General features: G+C 44.1%; 1 protein-coding gene across 2 annotated transcripts in view; it reads right to left on the minus strand.

Annotated features, from left to right (window-relative positions):
• Window positions 1–21634, minus strand: part of adamtsl4 (ADAMTS-like 4) — a 34799-nt gene extending 13165 nt beyond the window's left edge. For both annotated transcript variants that reach the window (XM_018680429.2, XM_051075880.1), the window contains exons 1-5: window positions 21100–21634; window positions 19393–19456; window positions 15625–16232; window positions 13811–14522; window positions 3295–3397 (exon numbers count right to left, since the gene is read on the minus strand). In XM_018680429.2, coding sequence (XP_018535945.1) covers window positions 3295–3397; window positions 13811–14522; window positions 15625–16232; window positions 19393–19456; window positions 21100–21122 — 1510 coding nt within the window. In that variant the 5' untranslated portion in view covers window positions 21123–21634. The remainder of the gene's footprint in view (window positions 1–3294; window positions 3398–13810; window positions 14523–15624; window positions 16233–19392; window positions 19457–21099) is intronic.
• Between the last annotated feature and the right edge of the window lie 3139 nt (window positions 21635–24773).

Here is a 24773-nt window from a genome sequence, read left to right on the forward strand (position 1 = left end):
TCTCTCTCTCTCGCTGTATTGTTCCTCCTCATCTCCTTCATGGTCCATCTCCTCTTCTTCAATTCCTGTCCTGAAGTCATGCTAGAGCACCCTCCGACTCCTAATCATCCTTAATCTCTTCTTACTATTTTCGTCCTTATCTTTCATTTGTCTCTAGCTACTTCTGTTTCTCTTTATGCCTCGATCTCTGGCCTCTCTTTCTCTTCCACTGTCTCTCTCTCCCTCTCTGAGCTTAGTGTTCAGACAGTGGAATATATGTTGTCTAAATATACTTCCCCACTATCTCTCCGTCTAAACAAACTCCAACAGGGAGAGAGAAAGAGAGAGGCAGTGGGACAGGAAGAGGGGAGGATGGGTGCGTGGAGAGGGGATGAGGCCTAAAAAAAGGGAATATTCAAGTAAAACAACACCTGCACGTGCTGTGATTACAAACTACAGAGGTACTGCTTTCAGAGCTGAGCTTGTAAGGGGAAATTAGTCGGGACTATCAGTTCTGTGATTTACAACCACAGCGGCAGCTTTACAGTTTAAGCTTCCAGTTCCAAACCATAGGCCACAATACTTAGCAGTGCATATATAACAGGGCTGTCACCTTGGAGTCATGAGATTCATACACTAAGTAGCTAGAGCATCACAGTTCGACATAAATACTGACTATGGGAAATATATGCAGCACTGTACAGTCCTAAACAGATGAGTGCAGCTGGAGAGAAATGACTAATACACTATTTAATGGCAAAAGACACACACACACACTCCTTGTAGCCTCCAGTGTGTTGATGGGAACCTAGATATGAAGGTCTGGGCTGCAGCCAATGGGACCGGCCTGAAGTAAACAGTGCGATACAGTTTACTTAGCAGAGTGGAAAAGGATCATCTCCAGCACAGATCCAGTGTGTCTGACCCAGCTGACGTCATCTGCAAATACTTTTGACACATGCTGTACTGTATCTGCCCCATCAGAGTATCTTATAGCAGCTTCCAATAAATGTGACATCTGCCATTTGGTGGCTACATCTGTCCAAGAAAACTTCACAGTAAAACAACTGAACCGTGTCTTTCTAATGCAAGTACCATGATTTACCCAAATACCTCCCTATCAGGGCTCGTCTCTGTTTTTCTTCCACACTTTTTCCTCTGTCCAGTCCTCTTCTCTTCTCAGCACATCTCAAGGACACAGCGGTTTTAAAATACGCCAGACTGGAGCAGAGGGCAAGGACGCACAGCAGATAGAGAGAATTTAAGAGCTGTTCAATTCAGGATAAATACAGTAATCTCACTCTCTCCCCTAACAGACGGTGGGTATAAGGAAAGCCCCTGTGTGTTTATCCAGACAGTCTGACTCCGGCCGATACCCCGGTGAGGGCTACTGGTACAGATGTACAGCATGTATCATCTAGATCTGCCTCCAACCTCAAATCTGCCCTCAGTCTCCTCTGACAGGGCAGAAAAATATAAAAAGAGCAACAGCAGAACACCTGCCTCTAAAATGTCAATTTAATAGAAATAAGTTACATATAACGGCCATTTTAAGGCAAAGTTACATTTTAGTTTAATTGATTTATCAACTTGTCTCCAGTTTTATACACTGGATTACACAAAAACAGATCCAAATCAAAATGTAAAAAAATCACAAATACATATATTGATGCATGTAAATCAAACGCATTGTCTTATAGCTCTGTTTGTGGTCTCCACCAACTCAAATATGTGGCTCTTTAGCTCCATCATGTTCACCAGCTAGTTGCTAACTCTGTCTGCCAGCAGTTTGGTGCAGATAGTTTACAGTATGTAGACTGTACAGTGGGTTTATCAGAACTTTTTCACTGAAAACAGCTGTCTGCTGCGGCTGACAACGAGGGCAGATGGGAGCAGTGAACCATAACAGTGAAGTTGTGGGCTGGAAAACCAAAACAATGAGACAAAAGTGGGAATCGCAGATAAGGGTAATAATTCTCTTCCGAACCTCCCTGTTTATCTGATCATTTGTTGCTAAAAAAAAAAAAAAAAAACACAGATGAATGCAACTTTTTGCATGTTTTTATCCAATCATGCTCCAATTTAATGCATAAACTACTGTTTGTGTGAATCTGTCTTAGGTTTTATGCATGATGCATATTTGGACAAGTGTGTAATGTGCGTATTGTTTTAAGACACAATGAAATCAAACCAATGTGTGTGGTTGAGCTGTGTTGCTGATCTAGTGTCTCTGGCTCTACACTCTCACAGTGAGTGTGTTGAGGAGCTTCAGCCAGATGATACAGTAATCACAGACAGATACACAAACATACATGTGCAAACATTTTTCCATGTATTATCTCAGGCCCATTAAGCCATTCATTTACTGTGCCAGCACACTTGCCAATAAAGTCGCACTGTAAATACACAGAGGCCCGAACACATATTTCTAAGTCTAATGACAAATAGTGTTGATATCATCTCACAGCTGTGTTGCTCTCTTCTCTTTACCTCCTCTGCTCTCTCACTCCCCAAACCCCTGTGTTTGTAATATTCTCTCCATCCACTCTTCCTTTTCTATCAAATTCCTCAAATATCTGCTCAGTGTTTTCTCTCCTTCTCTTTCTTCCCCTCCAGCAGTGGAAAACAAAGATAAACAGACTCAATCTCCTCTGCGCTGAACTATTGTACAGTTAACAAGAAAGTAAACAAACATGCATAACCACACATGGACACACTCACACTCACAGAGAAGCAAAGCCGCAAACACACACACACCAAGTTGTCTCCCTTTGCTCCCAGTGGTCATGTGACAAAACACTTACATCCCATCACCTCTCACCTCTCCCCCTCTCTCTCTCTCTTTCTCTGTCTTTCTCTTGCTTTCTCTCGTTCTTTATCTCACCCAGTAGGAATCTGTGTGCTTAGTCAGAGCAGGGAGGAGAAGCTTGGCAAGAAGAGGAAGGGAAAGAGGGATGTGTTGAACGAATGAGAGGAAAAATAGAAGAGGGAGAGTGTTTTGTGCAAAGAATGAAAGCAGACTTGAGTTCCAGTCATTCCCTTTTCCCCTCGACTCTCGCCACCCTCGACGCTTCGTGTAGATGTCGGCCTGCTCCAATGAGAGCAGGGGATTGTGGTGGGTTGGGTGTGCAACAGAGGCCTGCCAACGCATACTAATACCAGAGCAACATTTAACTCACTTAAACACACATTTTACTGACGCTTTTTCACCCCCCTTCCTCCTCCTCCCTCTCCTCTGCTATAAGCCTATTATCACATTGAAGCATTGTGCAGCTAAACCCTAAACTACCGTGCGTGTGTTAACTCAGTCCTCACCCTCAGTGAAAGGCTCCCAGTTGTAGAGGCGACCCATGAACTCCTGGGTGTTAAATGCCGCGCACTGCTCTGCTCTGGAGTCCAATGCACCTCCTCCACACACCTGGAGGAAAGAAAAAAGAGACAGACAGAAAAAAGTTTTAAAAAATTCAGTGCCACACATTGAAGTAATATGAAATCACCCAGCTAATAAACCTGCTTCTCTCACAGTCTCCGGAGAAGTAAGGGTGGAGCTGCAAGCAAAAGGCGAGGAAAAACAGCTAATAAAGAAGTGGAGAATTAACTTGAGATCACAGAGGTAAGTGCAAACACACCATACACTTATACACAAACACTAACACACATACACACATAGTCTCCATGCTGCATTTGGCAGTCAGCGAGCATATTAGAACCATATGGAAATAATAGATTTTTTGGAAGCGGCTGCTCACATAAATCCACCGTGGCTTTCAGTGCATGACCACAGAATGCTAGTGACTGTGTGAGCACATGTATGAGTGTGTGCGTGTGCATGTTTGTACGAGCACATGTCCAGCTTGTGCTCGTTCAAGCAGGGTCCTTATGGAGCCATGGAGTGGAAAGAGTTTTAGCATACCTGAACTTAAACGACAGCTAAAATTTTAGCGTGACATACTGTACTGACTGTAACTCACTGAGCTTTAACCCAGTCCTGTAGGACTCACACACACACACACGTTTGTACACCTATCGTTGTGGGGTCCCGTCATTGAGATAATGCATTCCCTAGCCCCCCTACCTTTACCTTCACAACTGAATACCCAACCCTAACCTAACCTTAACCCTAAAACCAAGCCTTAACCCTCAAACAGCCACTTAAACTTGTGGCATCCAGCATTTTGGTCCTTACAAAGGTGTTGGACCCCACAAGTAGAGTGGGTTCCTGGTCTTTTCCAAGCACCACAAATGTAGTAAAACAAGCCCCCAGAGCCAGATCAACTTTCCCTTCCTGCTTCCAGTCTTTGCACTAAGCTAAGCTAACAGTACTGAAGCTTTATATTCAACACACAGATATGAGAGTGGTGAATAAGCACATTTCCCAAAATGTCAAACTATTCCTTTAAGTACATTTTGTTGATAATACATAATATGTACTTTTTACTGAAGTTACAGTTTGAATAGAAGACCATTACTCAAGTATTTTTCCATACTTGAGTGAAGGATCTGCAAATGTCTTCCAACACTGCACACACACTCAGCTTCATCAGGTATTATTACTTTGGGTAACCACAACCATCCTGCCTGGTCAAAAACCCACTGAGTTTACACCCCTCTGATATACACAGCTGCTTCAAACACACACTCTCGCATGCCGCACACAGAGCTCTCAGATTTCCTTGCAGCTCTAATCTCTGTCAGCTCCTCAATGTTCTTGTCTTTCCCTCCTCTCTGTCTTTGATTCGTTCCTCTTTTCCTTTTGTTTTTTCTTTCCCTCTGGACCTCTCTTCACTCACACAGCTGTCACAAACAGCTGGAAAGTTCCTAGTCACTCATCTGGGGAGACAAGAGCGAGGGAGTAATCAAGTTTATGCACTCACTCACTCACACACACACACACACACACACACACACACACACACACACACACACAGATCAACAGTTCCCACGTGAACCCGCCTCTGCGACAAAGTGTAACTAAAAAGACTCTCATGGATCAAACGTCAAAGCATGCACTCACTGACATTGGCCTTGCTGAATTTCACACTTTGACTATGTTGTGTGTGAAGGAATGCATGTGGCCGTCCTGTCACCGGGTGCTCATGAGGATCATCTGTTGTTTCTGCTCTGGTGAAGTGTGAAACCAGCTCGTCAAACTTTATGCAGTGCGCTCTGCCACAGATTCACACCGCTGAAACAGACTTAATGTTGAGTTATTTATGGGTGATACGTTACGGTCCGCTTTAAGCCTCTTGTATGAGGGCGTGTTTGAGCTGCGTCCGTCGAACATGTGAATTATGTAGGCGCTTGAAGGTCAGCACACGCATGTGACAAGATGTTTTCAAGTAGCCATGTAAATCTGCCCAGATGTGTGTAAGAAATGTGGTTGGTAATGGCTGTAAATATTTCTGCTTGACATAAACATGTTGGGCCCCATTTTAAACTGGACAGTTTCTGTATATCGGTGCATGTGTGTGTCAGCTTGTAAAACCATAAACAGCGACTGGACAACGACTCCAAACATGCACACGGATGGTGAGTGTGCAGCAGGGGGATGCTAGAGTACAGTAAAAACAGAAAGAGAGGGAAAGAGCCTCCTTAAAAGACAAAGAGGTGATGTAAAATGAAAAGAAAGAATGCAAGAAAATGTCAAGTGTGTGCATTCATGCGTTGGTGATTGTATGAATGCTGCAGGGCGAGTGGATTCTCTTCCTAAAAGAGTTTAGGGTGTGTAAAAACAGAGGGAGGCTAATGGGGTGAATGAAAAGAGGAGGGAGGGGAGGTGAAGTGAGAGTAAAACCAGAAGGGAGAAGACTTATTCAATGGTGTTTCATGGTTCTGGAGGAGAATGCGTGTGTTATTGTAAAGGCTGGTAAACCCTAGTGTTCGCTCATTTACCATGAGCTCAGGGTGAGAGGGGGTCTCCTCATAAGCACCAAGGGGAGCGTGAACAGGAGGACAGGGGAGGGGTGGAGTGACAGGGAGGGAGAGAAAGGGGAGAGTGGCAGCTTCTGAATGGGCCAAAGACAGAGAGAAAGGAGAGCGATGGCTTTTACAGAGGTGAAATACTTAAAAGATGTGGTGAGGATGGGTCTGGGCCTGTGGATGAAATCAAAACACTCCAACCACAAGAACGCCTGTAACACAGTCAAAACCATTCATTCACTTAGCAACATTAAAAAAAAATAGAGTTTCTAAACTTTCCAGGTTTCATGCTGGTATATTAACCTCTGTATCAACCAATTAAATCTACTGTAAATACGCCTTCATAACACTGGAAAAACACTTGTGGTTTCTGGATGTCACATTTCTGAGAATTTACACATTTCTTTGTGCACAGGTTCACTGGGCTGACAAGGTGTCTTATGTCTTGACTTTTCATAGAAGGGGCTAAGTACTGAATTCAGATTATTGAAACCTGGCATCAAGTAAATGGTCAAATTTGTAATACTGTTTACTTATTCTTTTAAAGATGCTGATTTAAATTCAAATTTTGCCAATTTTATTCTATTGGCTGCTTGTGTTTCTTTTGTTGGAGTCTTGTATTTGTTCTTTGATCAGGTAGTTCCTGGTTTAAATTAATTATTTGTGGCTAATATTGCCTCAATGAAAATTACAGTCTCCTCCTATGTGGGTCTTGTTATTGTGGTTCTGTCAGTCATTTACACTCCACATGGCAATCAGTCAGTTATGACAACACTCGAGGTCTGTGAACACTGTGATTGCATTTGCACAGTGAAGTGACACAGGGCAAGAAACAGTCAGACAATCAGACAGGATGTAAACAAGCCCATAGTTTAGCCAGATTACCTAAACCACTTCTGAGGTAAAACTGAAAGTGAGCATAAACACAAAGTTGGTAATAACCCCTCATTGCACAGGAAGACTGATCTAAGAAGTAAATAAATCTAGGTAACCTGAGAGTTTGGTTAAGATCTGTGTTTGTTTGATTTGTCAGTGACGTCTCCTCGGGTTCCCATGTTTCAACTAAGACCAAAACCAGGATTTCCCTTCACTCACTCAGACTATCACAACTCATTCCTTAAATACTAATAATAAAGTACCTGAAGAGGGGCAACTTAAAGCCACAGATGTACTCGTGTAAGTAAACATAAAAGAAAGATGTTAAAGCTGGCTGCTACTGGGCAGGGTGAAAGAGTGAAAGACAGAGCAGAGAGCAGGTGAAAGAAAAGTGAATACAGCTGGTGAAAGAGCGACAGTCTGTGTTTTTGTACAGGAGCTGTGAAACTTGTGTTTCACTGCCAGGGAGGAGGGAGGAGGGAGAAAGTCTGTGTGCAATATATAGGAGCATGTGAAGGGGGAGGAGGAGAGCGGTGTGGTGCGGTGGCGTGGGATGGGGGGGGCGTGACTGCCTGAGGGCTTAAGACTTTGTTCTGCACTCACACACACGCACATACACACACAAGTCAAGGCCCTGATCACACATAACACTCATACGTGAAACACAAACACCAACCGAGACAAGACTGATGAGTTTTGAGGAGGAACACATTTTGTGGAGAAAGGGAACTTTCCAGCACAACTGCGTTTCTGTGGGGGAAAGCACAGTTGACACATCTTGCATCTTGTCGTTCTCCGTGTAAGTCTGCGCCTGCACAGCTGGACACATTGCCTCAATACCACATGCAGGTTAAGGCTGGCCGGTCATTCCTGAAGCATTACTGCAGTGTTACACAGACAAAACAACTGACCACTGGCCCCTGCAGCCATAAATCAACATGCTCCACATGGCAAGACTAATGCCTGTATGCATGCACACAAATCCATGACATATGTTAATGCATGTATGTGTTTGTCCTCAGCGATTAACATCCTCCGACTAATCTTGTGACCGAGGCCGCGTGTCGGTGCTTCACGGGGCAACACCCAGCCCTCAGCCATGACCCTGAGGTGAAGTCAGGAGTCCTCCGGAGGAAACACCGCTCATCTATCAACGACAGGGAACGAGCAAGGGAGGAGGAGGAGGCCCCTGTGCTGCGCGAAATGAACTGAGAAATAACTTTGCTCTTGTTTTCGGGGAGACAACTGAGTTCGAGCCTCAAAACAGCTCAACCATTCGAGGCGAAGACAAGAAAAGAATATGAAGGAAAAGAAAAGAACAGAAAAGAAATGAGAGAAGAAAACACTGTAACCACAAGATCAATAAATGAAACCAGAACTTCGCTTGAAGGCAGTAAAGTGACAATATTTCCATGTTCCACTTTCCATGTAGCAGCTCTACAAACCCACATCACATTTCTACGAAACCAGAGTGTTTCTTCTTGTGATGACTCTGGATTGAACACATACTTTTATAATAACACATCAGTGAGAGTGAGAGGGAGAATGAGGAAGTGTGAACAGCTTTGCTTTTTGTTCCCACGACTCATTTTTACTGACAGATCCCAATCTCCACACTGAACTACGTCAAAGAGATTTTACTGTGCAAACGCTGCTTCCTCTGCCTGGAACCTGCAACTGGATTTAAAATTGAAAAATGTGGTTTCTCTCTATGAATTCAAATCACTTCTGCAGAACTGTCTGCTCTATCTCCTGGCTGCTGATGTTTTGGAGCATTTTAGTTTGGTCTCATTTATTTTTATGGTTTTAGAAAGCTTGCTGGTTGTTTGCAGGATGAAATCTTTTATATGATTGTATGAGAAATTGTGTTCATTACTCTATAACTGCATTTATGTTTAGTCCTGATCTTATTTTATCTGTCTTCTGTTCTTTATCTCTAACTCTGTGTTATGGCTGCCTATCTTGGCCAGGACACTATTGAAACAGACTCCTCTGAGAGATATTTAATCTAAATCAGGCTTTCCTGGTTAAAGGAACAGTTGGGCACATTTTGGGCACATAGACAGGGGGAATGAGCTAGCCTGGTTCTGTCCAAAGTTAATAAAATCCCCCTGCCAGCACCTCTAAAGCTCAAATGATTAACATGTTATATGTTGTTCATTGAATTTGCACAAAAACTTAAATGTAAAAACTGCATGTTTTGGTTCTACGGGGAATTATGTGGCAGACTATCTTTTAGAGTCTTGTCATCACCGTTTTTACTCTTTAGCTTTTGTAGAGATTACACAAACAGTATAAAAATATATTAATTACTGAACATTAAAGCGGTTGTTAGGCAGATTTTATTACTAAATACAGAGCCAGGCTACCTCCTATTTCCTGTCTTTGTGCTAAGTTATGATAACTGGCAGCTGGTGGTAGTTTAAAAGTTACTGTGCAGACATGAGAACGGTATTGGTGTCTGACTCTTAGCAAAAAAGTGAATAAGGGTATTTCCCAAAATGTTAAATAAAGATTAAATTCTAAAAAAAGAACATAGTGAAAAATGACAAGGGTGGAACGAAAGGCCATAAGGGATGAAAAGAAACATGAAAGAAAGATTTGAGCACACAGGAGCCAATATAAACTGACTTTAACAAGCAGACGTACCTGTTTTTTGTTGAAAAGCAGAGCAGATACCTCTGCTTGTTAAAGTGCTAAAGCAAAGAAAGTGCAGGTCGGTCTGAGTGAGTGCATGTGGTCAAGTGTTTGCCACAATCCAACACATCTGGGGTTGTTAGTCACTTCATGAGAACAACATTAAGCGTGGCACGGCCTGCACACAATCATTAGAGCTGAGGAGAGTGGCTCTGTGATGATCGTTGTAATAATATATTTCCTGTGTAACAACAGCTGTGTAATGACAGAAAGCGATTAGGTAATCTGACTCTCACTGCAGAAGCCTGAAGCCACGTTAAGTGTGTCTGGTTGGTACAACATAAACTCCTCAGGTTTCAGCCACTGGAGCGAGATCAATGACGTTTCTTGTGTCTATGTAGTTGTGAGTGATCAGTAAAATCTGGATGCCAAAGCCTGCATTAAATATGTTAAATAACTCGATAAAAATAACAAGTTACAGTGAAATCAGTTGCACTTATAAAACTTAAAATCATGTTTAGTTTTCTTGATATAGACCTGATACTTTATGATGAATAGTGTTGCATTTGTGTATTTACTAAAAGTGTTGTGGAAGTACTTTTTTCACCCCTGAGTAGTCGCTGAAGTTTTCCTCTCAGGCTGCATAGAGCCCCAGCAACCTCCACCATCTTACAGGGCAGGACGTATTACAGCTGAAACAATTAGATGATTAATCGATCAACTATTTTGGTCACTGATTAATCACTGCACTCGTTTTTCTCCCAAAAATGGTGAAAAATGGTGAAAAAAAAGCAGATCATTCTCTGACTGCAGCTTCTGCACTTTAAGGATTTGCTGCTTTTCTGTCATAAATCAATGTAAACTGTATATTTTATGGTTTTGGACATTTAAAGGAGTCACCTTTGGGTTCTATTTTAAAAAAATGAATGATAAAAATAACTGACAGAATAAATGATACAGAAAATGATTATGAGTTGCAGCCTTAGGACCATATGTAGCCTGTGAGGAAAAAGTTTGCATGAATTTATCAACATTTCTATCAACTCAGAGTTCTCTCATCTGAATCTTGGCAGATGGACAGTAAGAAGACATTATGTTCATGTCTCCACTGCCCCGGTATCGATCTGATTAGGCCATGTGGTGAACTGCTCCCTGCATACATCTTAAATCCACATGCTCCTGATCTCCCCTCTCACTTGCAGAGGCACGCACTGTTAGTGACTCTAGGTAAATATTTATTCTAAAGAGGAGGACAGAAAGAGGAAGGAAGGCAAGGGAACGCTTAAAGATTCATCAAAATTTGGGGGTGAAAGACTTGAAAGGTTGAAAGTAAAGGACAAGAAGAGAAGAGTGTGTTTCTGTGAAAAGTCTGCTTCAAGCTGGTGTGTCTCTTCCTCTTCTTTTTTTTTGTTGCAGGCGGCTTCTTCTCAAATTCCACCTTTTCCTCCCCTCTCCCTCTGACAGAATAACTTCTCCTCTGGTTACACTCTGCACTCACTCTCTCTCTCACACACACGCACACACACACACACCAACACACATATACAAACTCTGTCACACACAAATACACACACACGCTTTTCCATGAATCCCTCTCTTCCTCTGACACAAACTTCCTCTTGTTTTCCTGCAGGATTTCTTTTTCTCTCCATCTCGCTCCCTCTTGCTGCTGCTGACCATCCCCTCACCCCCTCTGCCTCCTTCACCAACATGACTCTCTATGTCCTTTCCTACGCACCTTAACACTCATCCACACCACCCTTCATCTCTATTTCTTCTTTTCCTCTCTCCCTCCCCACATCCCTACCTTTTCTGTCCCCTTGCCCCCTAGCTCACCCTCCCACCACTGTGTGCAGATTTTCTAAAAACAGTACTCTCTTTCACTACTACTTAACTGCGTCACTTCCTTTGCCACACTCCTCTTACACACACACTCTCAAACACACACACACACACACTCTTTCCCTTTTGCCCTTCTCATTTCCTCTGTCCCTCTCTTGGTTCCCCACTTGCTTCTACGCAACAGTGAAAACACACACATACACACAGCCAATCACACTTGTGATGGGCCTCAGGCACGCTGTGTTATGACAAACACACCTAATAGATAATAGGATGTGTCACACTCAGTCTGGCTCACTCCCTCAATCACACACAAACACACACCACACAATTATATACAGTACATACAAGCCTGGGCAACTCGCTGCATTCATCAGCACTTTAAACCTATGGTTAAGGAATGATAAAACATATAAAAATGTGGACCAACAGTCTACTGCAGGAGCAAACAAGGCTAAAGCCGAGGCTAATGTTGGGTAAATATGTAACCCAATGAGTCAGGCTCAGCCATCACAGGACTGCTATTAGCGCTGCTGGCACACAGAGGCCATGTACTCTGCCAGCTACTAAATCTGTTTTAACATGGGGGCTATCACACAAAGTCAGGCAGAGACAGAAAGAGAGGGGGGATGAAAGACAACGAGAGCGGCTGCCAAATTATCTAAAGGGGGAAAAAAAGTCAAGAGCCCCAGAGTGCCAACCTGGCCCCAGATTCAAGTGTCTACTTCCACTCAATGAGAGCCGGCTGTAGACGCGATGTGTGAGAGTGGAAATGCATATGTTTGTAAGTGTCCCTGTGTGTGTGTGTGGGATTTGTTAACGTCAATCTTATCGACTCCCTCTATGCTCTCACTTAAGACAGACCAGCTAAGAGCAGCCTGCTGCTGGTGTAAATAACCCGGTCACATGTGCTTCTGGGTATTTTTGTCCTCATGATCATATCTTAAAGGGGACTATGGATCAGTTTCCCTCTGGTTATGTCATGCCTGTGTTCCCTCCATCTATCACAAGCGATATCTCAGTCACAACTGATCAATTTTACATGAAACCCGAGCCTGACTGAAACTTCCCATCACTGCATTTTGGTGGGTTTTAAATATATATATCACTCTGATGGGCCCAAGAGAGATGTTTATCATGTCGTCTGGTGGTTTGTCCACACACGCAGATTCAATTATTGTCTGAAAATATGCAACACTATGACAAACGAAAATATCAAAACAATATCTATCTTGTCTATTATCAGTCTTGTCTGTCTAATTCAATCCCACATCCTGCATAACTTCATAGAAACCATAGATCAATTTTTTTATTAGTCAACTTTTGGCTACATAAAGATGCAGCTGTTGAATTCAAGCTGAATTTTGTGACTTTCCATAAATTGTGTCTCCTTCCTGATCTCCAGGGATGAGAGAGTTGATTGATTGATGTTTAAAAAATGGCAAAGATCGTGGAAGGTTGCGGCAAAGCATACAGATAATTTAAAGCAGCCACTGCACAAGGTGGAAAATGCGCAAGCTAGCCAAGTATGCTGGGCTGATGCATCTGATTTTGATTAACATGTGAAATGTGTCGCACGTATTTGCCAGGACAGGTGCAGCCCGACAAATTGATTAACAATGGAGAGCGGTCTCAAAAATGGCTTTAAAATGTTCCACAATATGACACAGTTTATTACCAATATATTATGTGAATTAAGTAGTGGATACGAACTCTGAGAGAGACACTCTGCCCACCATATTCGCTCTCAATCTCACATTTAATTGAGTGAAATCAAGCGTGGCATTCCTGTGTCAGTGAAACCTGAGTTACAGCGAGGTCAACCTCAGTTTCTCACCTGTGTGTTGAGGGTGAGTTGGCCCATCTGATGCGAACTGATGCATCTGTGTCTCAGGCTGCTCATCTTGGCAACACGCACGCACATTTTGCTACTGATAATGCTCTCACTGTGCTGCACTAAGAGGTATGGAGCAGGTCGCAACCCCAATCATCACCGTGGGCTCTGGGCCAGGACACGGATGTTACATCATTACACACTGTTGTACTGATACACACACACACACACTTCTGCATACAACAACGCACGCAAACACTGAGGTCCTGGCACGTATTCATACTCACACATGTGTGTCATCACTCGCAGAGATACTGAACACGGACACATGCGGACAATCACGTGTATAGCTTCACAACTGAGGTGTGTATTCTGGTTGCGACGCAGAATACACACATGCTTTGCAGTAGAGGAGGCACTAGCGGACCGTTTCCATCCGAGTGCTCATACACAACCAGCTAGTGTTGTAGCTGGGGAATGATCTGCCTATCAAATACACCCTGCTGACCTTCAACTCCTCAGTTTACGGCTGCCTAACTTCTCCCTTCAACACATGGCGTGCATATAAATCAACTGCAGGCTATATACAGAGGCAGCTGAATACAGCAGAGGTGAGTGTTCGGTCAGCTGAAGTGAATTACTGAGGCTATTAAGAGGGTGTGAGGACTGTAAATTAGGTGGAATATTCCTTTTGTTACTGGGGTTAATGGGTGAAGATTTTACCTGTGAGAAGCACCTGCGGTACTCCTTCTCTGGGCCAGAGCATCTGAAGACCTGAGGAGCTCCTCTGCCTCCGTCCCTGCCTGATTCGACCCCCAGGTGCGGGACGTGGTGGTGCTGTAGAGGGTAGATGTTGCCGGCGGGTGGGGCCTGCGGGCTGAAGCCTGGGTGGAGATCCCTGTCTCTGTGCACGGGGACGGAGCGGTGGAGAGGAGGGGAGAAAGGCGAGGCCACGGCGGGGGAGTTCGGGCGTGAGAGAGGGGAGACGGGGGGAGGTGGAGCAGTGACAGAGTGCCAGTCAAAGCGGTGGCGGTTAGATAGAGACGGAGACGAGGGGCGTGAGAAGGAGTGGGAGGATGGGACTCTCCCCCTCACGTGCTCCGTGTGGGTGTACGAGGGTCTGTCAACGTGGCGGTGTGGTGGCTTGGTTGCAGGCGCCTCCTCGGCAGCAGGTGGCTCTGAGCTCTCCTGCTCTACCTTCCTCTTCTCCTCCTCCTCTCTCCCTGCCACCTCCCTGTCTTCTCCATCACTGCCCCTCTCTTCTTCCTCTCTCCTGTTGTTCTCTGCCTCATCTTCACTCACAGCTAGTCCAGGCGCCTGCGTTGCAGTGTCAGTGCCGTTAGCCGTGTGGCGAGCCTGGCGGTTTGGGCGGTGCAGAGGTAAAGAGAAGGGGACCTTGCCATACCCGAACTGACCCGGACGAATTGGGGAGGACCTGCGAGCCGAAACGAAAGAAAGAGGGGGAAAAAAAACAAAAACAAACAAAGAATATTTCATTTAGATAAAGTGTTATAGAGGAACAGAGAGAGCCAAAAGCAGTGAAAGTTCAGATACAGCTCATGTTAGCTGCCCAGCATAATTATACCCGACATGAGCGGGCAGAGTAACGTACAGTAGTGCCTGTTTGAGTGATGAAAACCAGAAGTAATGATGCAATAACACAACAGATACCAGAGGCACAGACTCCAACTCCCAATACTCAAAACATCATAACAAATACTCTCTGATGCCTAAACAACGTCAGCACTTTAACTAATAGCACCTGAATGAATCCTAAGCATGTACATGAACCGGTGCTTCAAGGACTCAGTCTTTGTTGATAACTCTCCGCTGTTTCTGTGTTACAAGTTCAAGTACTTTTTTCCTGGTATTTTGTGACGAGGTACAAGTCTTTTCTTTGTCTGCTCAGATGCTGCTCGTCCTGTGACAAAGTTCTTCTTATTTTTTCCTAAACAAACCACCGTTGCTACTGCCAGTGATGCAAAACTTGCTTCCTGTGTGCTAGAGACATTTTCTTGGAAAGAGTGAGCTCAGGGTGCTGAGCAAAGCAAATGTAAACGCCTCCATTAAGTGGAACTGAGGAGCCCAACTGATACTGGATTTTTGAGGCTGTTAAAATAAACACTTTCTAACAGACGCATAACGGTTGAGACTGAAAGTTCAACATGTCAACAGCAGTTGACATGAACAATGTCGCCACACAGTCGACTGGTAGCTGCTCTGAAGCTTGCAATGAAATCACATGATGTTTCTCAGCAGATGTAGATGTAGCAGATGTAATCCATTTATCATGGAAATGTAGATTTTTTTAAGGACTTCTCATCAATGTTCACCAAACAGAAAACTGAAAATCTACACTCATCACAACTGGGAAACTCCATCTACTGAGGAAGATCATGTGACAAGACTGAAAGCTCTGGAACAGCTGCTAAATGAATGAGATCAAACAAATCACTGGCATTTCTTATTATTCATCTACCATCACATCTATGATAAACTTAAGTCGGGTTATTTGCATTCTGATTGGCCAGTCTCACCTTCTCGCCGGCAAACCCTCCCGATTGGTGGAGACCGACCTTCTGCTCCCCCCTCCTCCACCCCTCACTGCTCCTGGACTGGACGGCCTCCTGATGATCCTTGCCGGCTGGTTATAGCCATGAGAGGGAGGGCGATAGGGCGATCGATAAACAGACACAAGGTCCTCATTGTTTGGAGAGAATTCTGGTTGGTAAAAAGGAGAAGATGGATTGGCCTGTCCAGGAACAGGAGCGCCTCCTCCTCCTCCTCCTCCTCCTCCTCCTCCTCCTGCAGGGGTATTTCGATACAGAGACAATCCTGGGTTGTGATTGGTGGAGATTGACGGGGAGTGATAAGGCGGGTGTTGCCCGGGGTAATGCGGAGGGTAGTAGGGGCGAGCAGGTGAGATGACGGGACCTCCGATGCCTCTGGGCAGATACCCTGCCCAGTTAGGTGGGGAGTGGGAGAGGGGAGGGGACTGTGGAGGTGGAGGGGGTAAACACTTCCTGCTCCTCTGTGAGACGCCCACGCCGCAGGTCTGAGAGCATTCTGACCACTCCCCCCAAACAGTCCACACCCCCTCCACAGGCTCTGCCTCAATCACCTGTCTGGACCGCCGGCCTGCCACCTGAGACACACAGAGAGAGAGAGAGAGAGAGAGAGAGAGAGAGAGAGAGAGAACAATACCTGAGTTGTGATTTTGCAAAAATAAACTAAAAAATAAAATAAACTGATTATTTTTGTGATTAATTGATTAATCATTGGCCAATAAAATGTCAGCATCTGTCTAACAAAATGCCCATCACAAGCTCCCAGTGCTCATGCCCATTTCTTGTTTTGTCCAACCAGCAGTCCAAAAAAGATTTTCAGTTCACTGCCATATAAATATAAGTATTCATGTTTTAGAGGCTGAAAAAAGTTGATTTCTGCTCGAGAAATTACTTAAACATTTAATGGTTGCTGATTAATTTACCAACAACTGCCCAGTTGTTTCAGCTCTAATATTTTATACTAATATTTCAACTTATTACAGGGTATTTTGTGGTTATTACCTTGACATTTTTGGAGTATATCTGTGCTGCATTGTTCCCCATCCGTCCCTGTCACCCCTGACCCCTAAAGGTTTTTGATTAATTTTATTTTATTTACTTATTGAACAGTCCAGGCACAAAAAAGTTTGGCTAGCTACAGTTCTTCTGAGTTAATAAGTTCTTAATATTAGTAGTTATATTATATATTATGTAGTTATATATTAGAAGTTGTACTGCATTTTGTAAACATGTTGAATTCAAAAGTCAGTTTTCTGTACTTTCCGTACTGTTTTCCAGCGTTACGACTGAATGAAGACTTAAGGACAATTATTATGTCAGCTGAAAAAAGGTTTGCCAGGTTAAGAAAGCGTATTACTACTGACTGTAACCTGAACTCTGCTGTAAAAAAAAAAAAAAAATGGTCAAAACTGCAAGTCTTGGCAATATTTTAAAGAAGTACTTAACTTCGCAAAACTGTTGCCATTGCAAAATCTTAAATCTCTGGAAGGACTTATTTCTTCACAGTAACTGAGTCCGCTGATGAGCTGTAGTCTCGTGAGTTTCCTTCCTCCGAGGCCAAAATTTAAATCCTGAACTCTCCATAGTTCACTCAGGCTTAGAAGAGACTCGGTCACCTGCCAGCAGCTTATGAGAAGATGGATAAATTCATTGGAGTCGGTGTCATATGAACGCAGTGCAGAGACGACATAATCAGGGCTAATCTGGCTCCGCGTTTGTGTTTGTATATACATGTGTGTGAGTGTATGTATGCGGGTGCCAGGTCGGGCTTTCATGTCTTCCTCTGTGGTTGTAGATAAATGTTTCTCATTTCATAACTGAAGCATTGGCCTGGTTGGCAGACCGGCAAACATGAGAGCTGAACAAAAGTTTCCATTCAGAAAGAACCAATACATAAATCTGCGCTCCACTTCTCTCCTCTCTCTCTGGGTGTGTAAATGTGTGTGTGTGTACATGGGCAGAAATGTGCAAGCAAACATACTGTACAAAGTGTTTGTAGATGGAAGGGAGAGGACAGGTGTAAGTGGAGTGTGTGTGTGTGTGTGTGTGTGTTTCTGCGCTCTGATACTGTACTGTCCAGTTCACTGCCAGATTAAAAGAGTTCCTACGTCTGTATGAGGTAAAATGGCGGGAGGGTGGGAGAAAAGGAAAGAGAAAGGGGTGAGAGAGATGGGGGGGCCGAGGCAGACAGGCGTAATGACTGTGTGTGTGTGTGTGTGTGTGTGTGTGTGTGTGTGTGTGTGTGTGGAGGGGAGGTGTAGTCTGTCGTAATGAGTGACATCAAACACACAGCTGCCACATAACTGGGACCATTAATGAGCTCCGTGCAGTGACCCTGCAGCAGCCACAGACGACCTCTGGAGCTACTGGTGAAACTCCTGTGACACTGTACCACCGGGCCTGAAGCAGTCAGGGCTGTAGCTGTGAATTCTGGGTCCTCTATTAACACAATACTCTTCCTCCTCTCCTTCTTCTTCTTTGGTATTAAGAGCAACTTTATGCAGCAGGATATATTTATTTCAACACAGACTGTACATGTACAGCAGGGTCCATCTGGTGAACTGGAATATCGTGTGTGAGAACCATGTTCATCTTCTTTAACTAGCAATAGCTGATGTTTTGGCCTCTTGGGGGCAGCAGAAACAAACTGACATTGACGTATCATCACCTGTTCAAGTTGATAAAGTGAATTTGTTTACAAACAGTTGTTTATCTACACATCAAGTAGGATGTGGCAACGTTATCAGTAAATTGGAGCAGTGTTTCCGGTGAATGTAAGTCCAGTATTCACTCTTTTTTTGCTCTGATTTTAGTCTCCACCAGCTCCTGAGAAAAACTATTTGGTTCTTTAGCAGCTAAATGCTCCGCTATGTTCACCAGCTGGTCACTAACTGTGTGTGTCTGCTGTCAGCTGCCTGCTGCGTCATGAAACAACACTATGGGAGCAAGTGGTGAGAGTGAGACAAAACAGTTGCGGGTCGGACAGCTAAACAATGAGCTGAGACTCCATAAAGCTCTGTAAGGCTGAGGGGAGCTGCAGATTCACATGATAATTCTCTGTCAGTTCATCATTAAACGCAACCCTGTTCACATTATCACCTTGTTTTCACTTTATCATTTAATACATTGTTATTAAAAACAATAATTATAGTTGCTTTTTAGCTAAATAATTTAAAAACTTAACTTGATTATCTGATAAATGCATTGTCATTGCTGAAAACAGGGCTGTTTATCTTAACTAATAGAAAGATGAAGTTATCTATAACATGTAGGTGATGAAGTTAACGTGAGGATTGAGCAGTCTGAGCTGGTCAAATCAAGTGGATATTAACCAGAGTCACAATCTTTTTAGTTTGAAATTCTCTCTGTGTTTTCCCTGACAGCAAATTCCTTGCTAAGCTGTTGTGGATGGAACATAACGGGGGGAATTTCACATGAAACGGACTGTAACTTTGGAAGACACCCACTCGACTCTGACTGGTAAAGCTCAATTTTAATTTTGGCAGCATTTAAGCACAGAACAACGACCTGATCTCGTACATTTGACTCACGTTACGAATAACTCTTTGCAGCTAGTATAGACAGGAGAAACAATAACAGTGAGCAATAACTCAAAGCATGTGGGTATTGTTTTAAGGCAGACTTGAAAAAATGTGAACCTCTCCTTTAATTGCAATCACCTTTCACCCCTCTATAGTGATGCCATTGTCTGTGAATTATGATGAGCTAATGACTCACCTTCCTCTTGGCAGCCTTGGTCACAGAGGTCGTGACCACCACAAAGCCCCACAGCACATAGAGCCTGGAGGGATGAAGAAGAGAGGGTTAAAGAAGTGGCAGATATACTGGATGTTAAATATCAGCAGGTTGAATGAGCTCTTTCATAAAGGACACAACTGTTCCATGATCTAAAGGTTAAATTGGTATATGCTGCGTGAACTCACACAGACTCTCATTATTCTCCGTCCAGTGATTGGAACCTTTTCTCTAAATGTACAGAGTTAAATGTGTTGAGTGAACACCCTATCAAAATGTTCCAGTGACCTAACTGTACTTTAGCAACCACTTATGCCACTTTCTTCCCCACTACAGGTGGCCGTGTGGGCTCGGCGAGGGGGGTGAACAAAAGTTTCTTTTTCCCTTCAGGGTTCACGGGCAAACATCTCAATCAATCTGGGGGAAGCCTGGGAGGCGCTAACAAACTAATGGGTTTAAACAGCAAGCATGTTTTCCCTCTGCATGCCTCTCTCTGTGACTGCACACACCCTGAGGATGTGGGTTTAGCACACACATACACAACCACACTCGCAGGCGCAATCAGTCACAACATCCAAAATCATCTTGTGCTGTGAGGTACTTTTTATTTGAGGTCTGAGGTTCAAGGGAGGTGGTTTATGGTTTGGGATGGTGTTGAATTTGTCCTTTAATTTGGGTTTGAGTCCTTAAATCTGACATGAAACTACTTTAGGAAGCCACTGAGGAGTGTGCAGTGGCTGGCTGTCCATCTGAAACAATCATGTAATCACTTGTTGAGCCCTTAAAGTCTTATTTTTCCCATGAGAATGTGAAAAAAAGATGCCACTTGCTTGCAACAGGAAATCAACTTGTTTCGAGAAAATTTCCTACATCAGCTGTTTCTCCACTAAACAGTTGAGACAAGTGTACTGGAAACAAGTGGAATACCATCTCTGCGTCTGCCAAGAAAATAGCCTGAACACGATACTAAACCACTTGCTAAGATGGACATTTTCAGCGGTCACCACGAGAACCAAGCCATCACCGCAATCACCAGTCCGCAAGCCACATGCACTCAGAGTAATTGGTCCCTTCTTCCCAGTGTGGTGCACCGCCGTGGTCTCTGGAAGCTTCCCCACACCAGACTACACAATTACCCCCGAAAAACACAGACAAAGGTCCCGCACAGTCCGACACAACAGAGCCGCTCAGGCCGAAGTAACGACCCCCTACCCGGGTCCACGTTTCCCTGCCCGCTACAGTGGCACATTGTAGAATAAACTCGGAGCCGCGGGGACAGGGAAAGAGAGAGGGAGAGAGAGAGAGAGAGAGAGAGAGAGAGAGAGAGAGAGAGAGAGAGAGGGATATGCAGCGGGGGGAAATCTCACAAAAATCCGCCCTGAGGTGAAGGAAAGCGAAAGAGAGAGAGAGAGCTCTAACCTAAACCCAGATGCCTTCGGGTAAATTCCTATCATATATCCTCGCACGGCGCCCAGTCAGCGCGCAACGAGAGGGCGTCGTGCGTAAAAGCCAAAACTTCGCCACAAAACAAAACAACTTTTTTACCCCCATTTCCTTTTTAAATCTCAACCACAAGTCAACGTAAACACCCTGTTCGTTCCTAAGGAAGATGCAACCCCCCACACTTCTTCAATGCGGTGCACAAGCAGAGAGGCAACAGGTTGCAGCTGTAAGCTTTAAAGTTTTTACCTGAATAAGAAACCGAGCCGCATGCTCCTCCAGAGAGTCTCCCACAACAGTTCTCACTCCGCTGCTGATCACAGCTATCGATTATCGGTCCAGTTTATTAGTCCGTTCCGACCCGTGCAGTCCTTAAAGACATGTGATGAAGTCCTGAGAGGGCTTCTTCTTCTTCTTCTTCTCCCGCTGCTCTCTCTCTCTCTCTCTCTCTTTCTGTCCCCTTCCTCCTGTCACAGTCACTCCCCGTGATTTTTGGAGAGTGGGAAGGGTTCCGTTTTCTCTCTCTCTCTCTCTCTCTCTCTCTCTTTCAGTCCCGTTCACTCGACAACTTTTTTTTTTTCCGTTTCTGGGTCCTTATTATAAACTGGTGTGACGCCTGGCAGTCAGGGGGCCAGAGGGTGAGAAAGAGAGAAAGGGGGGAGACAGGGGAGACACAAAATGGACAGATTACACAACTCTCTCTCACTCTCCCCCTCTCTCTCTTTTTCACACGCATAAGCCATACACTCCCACTGCCTCTCTCTCTCTCTCTCACACACACACACACATACACACTATGGGCCCTGACTAAGCTATAATAACTCTCAGAGCCGCTTTCTTAGTTGCACAATCCAACATAAGAATGCTCCATTGTACTAGGTCACACTGATCGGTAGTAATGATCTACTCATTGTCGGAAACAGCCCTGAGCTGGCAGCATCTGCAGCAGGGACACTTTGTCGGGGAGGTACAAAGCATTATGGACTTGCCATTGTGGCTACATCAACACTAATTGTTAAAGTTTCTTTATCCTGCATAGATGAAATATGACTGTTGACTTACTGGTGGGATGTAGTTGCTGTGCAGAAGATACATTTGAATGATAAAAACATGGCTGTGTTTTCTCATAACTGTTTAATCACAGTTGAAACACTTGAAGCCAGACATGCTCCACCAATTTGGAGCTCAGATAAATGCACCCAAGAGACCAGCCACTTCTGAGCAGGAATTGTGTCTCTGTATATGTGTGCAGATGTTTGTAAATATGTGTAAATGTGTGTGTGTGTGGCCTGAAGCAGATGTGAAAACTGACTGATGCCAACATGTTTACACAATGTTTATTTGGTTGTGATCCATCGACCGGTCCCAGTGAGTCAGTGGAGGTTTTCTGAAACCGAACATTCCCGGCCAGCAGCGAGGGGGGTGGGAGGTTACAGAGTGACAGAGAGGATGAAGTTGAGTTGCTTAATTTTTGAGGAGGATGATGAACAGCGATGATTTCTGGTGTGATGTTCACAACCATTAAAAGGAAGTTTTGATTCTGGTTTGCAAATCTGGTCTTAACCAAACTAAAGGTCATGTACAGGATGCATCTTTACAAAAGTCTCCCTTGTCGTGCTTATTACAAAGAGCTTCAGCTGCACAAATAAGAGCTGGTATTCATCCTCTGTCAATTGAGAATGGCAGATTCAATAACATTACAGCAGAAAATAGATTGTGTGAGAGAAGCGGAGTCCTGTTTTCTTGTGTGTTGTGAATGTCAGTTTTTAAGGGAATGAAATATTCTCCTGGACGATAAAAACTGTGGTGGGTGATTAATTTTGACATGTTTAAGTTTTCTAACTTTGGACTATTTGCTCATTATTTTGATTTATTTTGATCCTAATAAATAATGTGTGAGTTGCGATGGAAAGTCGGTTATGAAAAGTGTGTGATTTGGTTTTCTTTCTCTTTGTAGAGTTGTTTAAAAATGTATATGCTGTATCCCGGATCTGGTTTATATTAATTTGTGGTGTCTTTTAAGTCCCCTGAGGGCTGGGCACAGTCACATGCATGACACAGTAATAAAAAACACATCATCATCTTCATCATACCAAAAACAGAAAGAGGAGAGAGTTGATACTAGGCTGATAGAGAAACCAGGGAGAAGGGAGGGTCAGTAAAACTAACGTGATACTAAAAACATTGTTTACTACTGATCCTCTGGAAGATCATAGCTCACTGATACAACAGCACCTCCAGAGTCGTTTCGTTCAGACATCTCTGATCTTGTTCTTTCCCACTGTGGAGAGCAAGAGGCAAGATGGTGGAAAAGTGAGAGAGAAATGATGAGTGGAAGTGAGGGCGGGTACATACTGAGTTATGGTCTAGCACATATTAACACACCCAGGGTTTTGAGATGTCCCAGGGCCAGGCCGCTGCTGCTTTTCTTGGACAGGCATCCCCCCTACAACATGGGTGCAGCGATGGTGACAGAGATTAGCGACTTCAAAGGCCGCTGAGAGCCAACAACTGAAGACTTAACCACATTACACAGTGGGCTTAAGATCTGATCTGTCAAAATAAAAAAAGTTAATGTTAAAGGCGTACCAGGAATGAAAAGGGGTAGATTCCAGAGGGTGATGCACATGCATAGACACACATGAAGTAGCTCAGGGTGTGTTTCATGTGTGATTAGTGAAATGGATATCTCTGTACTTCTAAGCAGCATGTCTATCAGTAACTACAATTAGCCAGAGGTCATTGCCATGGCCACCAGTGGTCTATAACCACTTATAGCCCCCCTGCCCCCCTCCCCTCTCTATCTGCCTCTTTCTTCTCCTTCCTTCCCTATCCCTCTTTATCTGAATCCTTGAGAAGAAATAACTTAAATGTTGGCCTGCGGACATGGGCCACCAACCGCAGAACCCTGATTAGCACAAATGTCTGCATCAACTTGTCACCACAACACACAAACATGGTGTGTGTTTGTGTGAGTGAGGTCCGTATGTAGCAGCAGATCTGTTATTTGTCTCGGATGGCTGATCTGAGTAATAGCACCGCAGATCAGAGTAGCAGGGCCCTGTGGGAGTGATAAATCACTCGAAAAACTTCTCGTATGTACACACACCCCAGCCTCAGGCCCAGACACAGTAGGCCTGCGACCCTTTTGCTGTTTAAGTTAATGAGGCCTCCAGGCTGCTTTAGACCAGCAGAGAGTTGAGGTTCAAGGGTTGGACCACTGCAGGCTGCCTCCCGTGAAGAGGCGGCAGCGAGACAGAGTGACTTAAATAGGTCAAAGAGCAGAGTCTAGTATGAAGACCTGTCTGATGGCTATCGTCAACCATTTTCAGACGAAAGACCATCCCTGTTCATGGAGCTCTGATCCAGTAATGATGACAGATGAGCTCAGCTCAAATTTGCAGAGAGAGAGAGAGAGAGACAGGGCTGAAAAAAGCATCAGCAAAGATGTATGTAATCTTCTTTGTGCAGGTGAAAGGTGAAGTCGTCTTTTAGCTACGGTAGAGTGGATCTAGGGAGGACAGTGTTGGTTGGTTGATCCACCACTCCGGTTCTGACTGAAATATCTGAACAACTCAACAACAGACATTCCTGGCGCACAGAAGATGAATGTTGATGACTTTGTTGATTCCTTAACTTTTCATTTAGTCAATATGTCCAAGTTTGTCCAATACTTGGAACAAAGTAAAGCACTTTAGTTGGTCTCTTGGGGCTGCACGCAGGCAATCGTGAACGTAGGCTGGAGACATCTGCATGGCTGGTTATTTTGAACTTGTAGATACAACATTAAAATGTTTTTCTTTGTCTGTTTTGACCACACCTCCGGATAGGGGTTTGATTAACTAATCAGCATGTTTGACGCACAGGTCAATGCAACTCGTTATCAAGATTTGAAAGTTGTGTGCAAAAGCTCCAAAATTTCA

This window comes from Lates calcarifer, linkage group LG15 (assembly GCF_001640805.2).
Source record: "Lates calcarifer isolate ASB-BC8 linkage group LG15, TLL_Latcal_v3, whole genome shotgun sequence".
NCBI lineage: Eukaryota > Metazoa > Chordata > Actinopteri > Centropomidae > Lates > Lates calcarifer.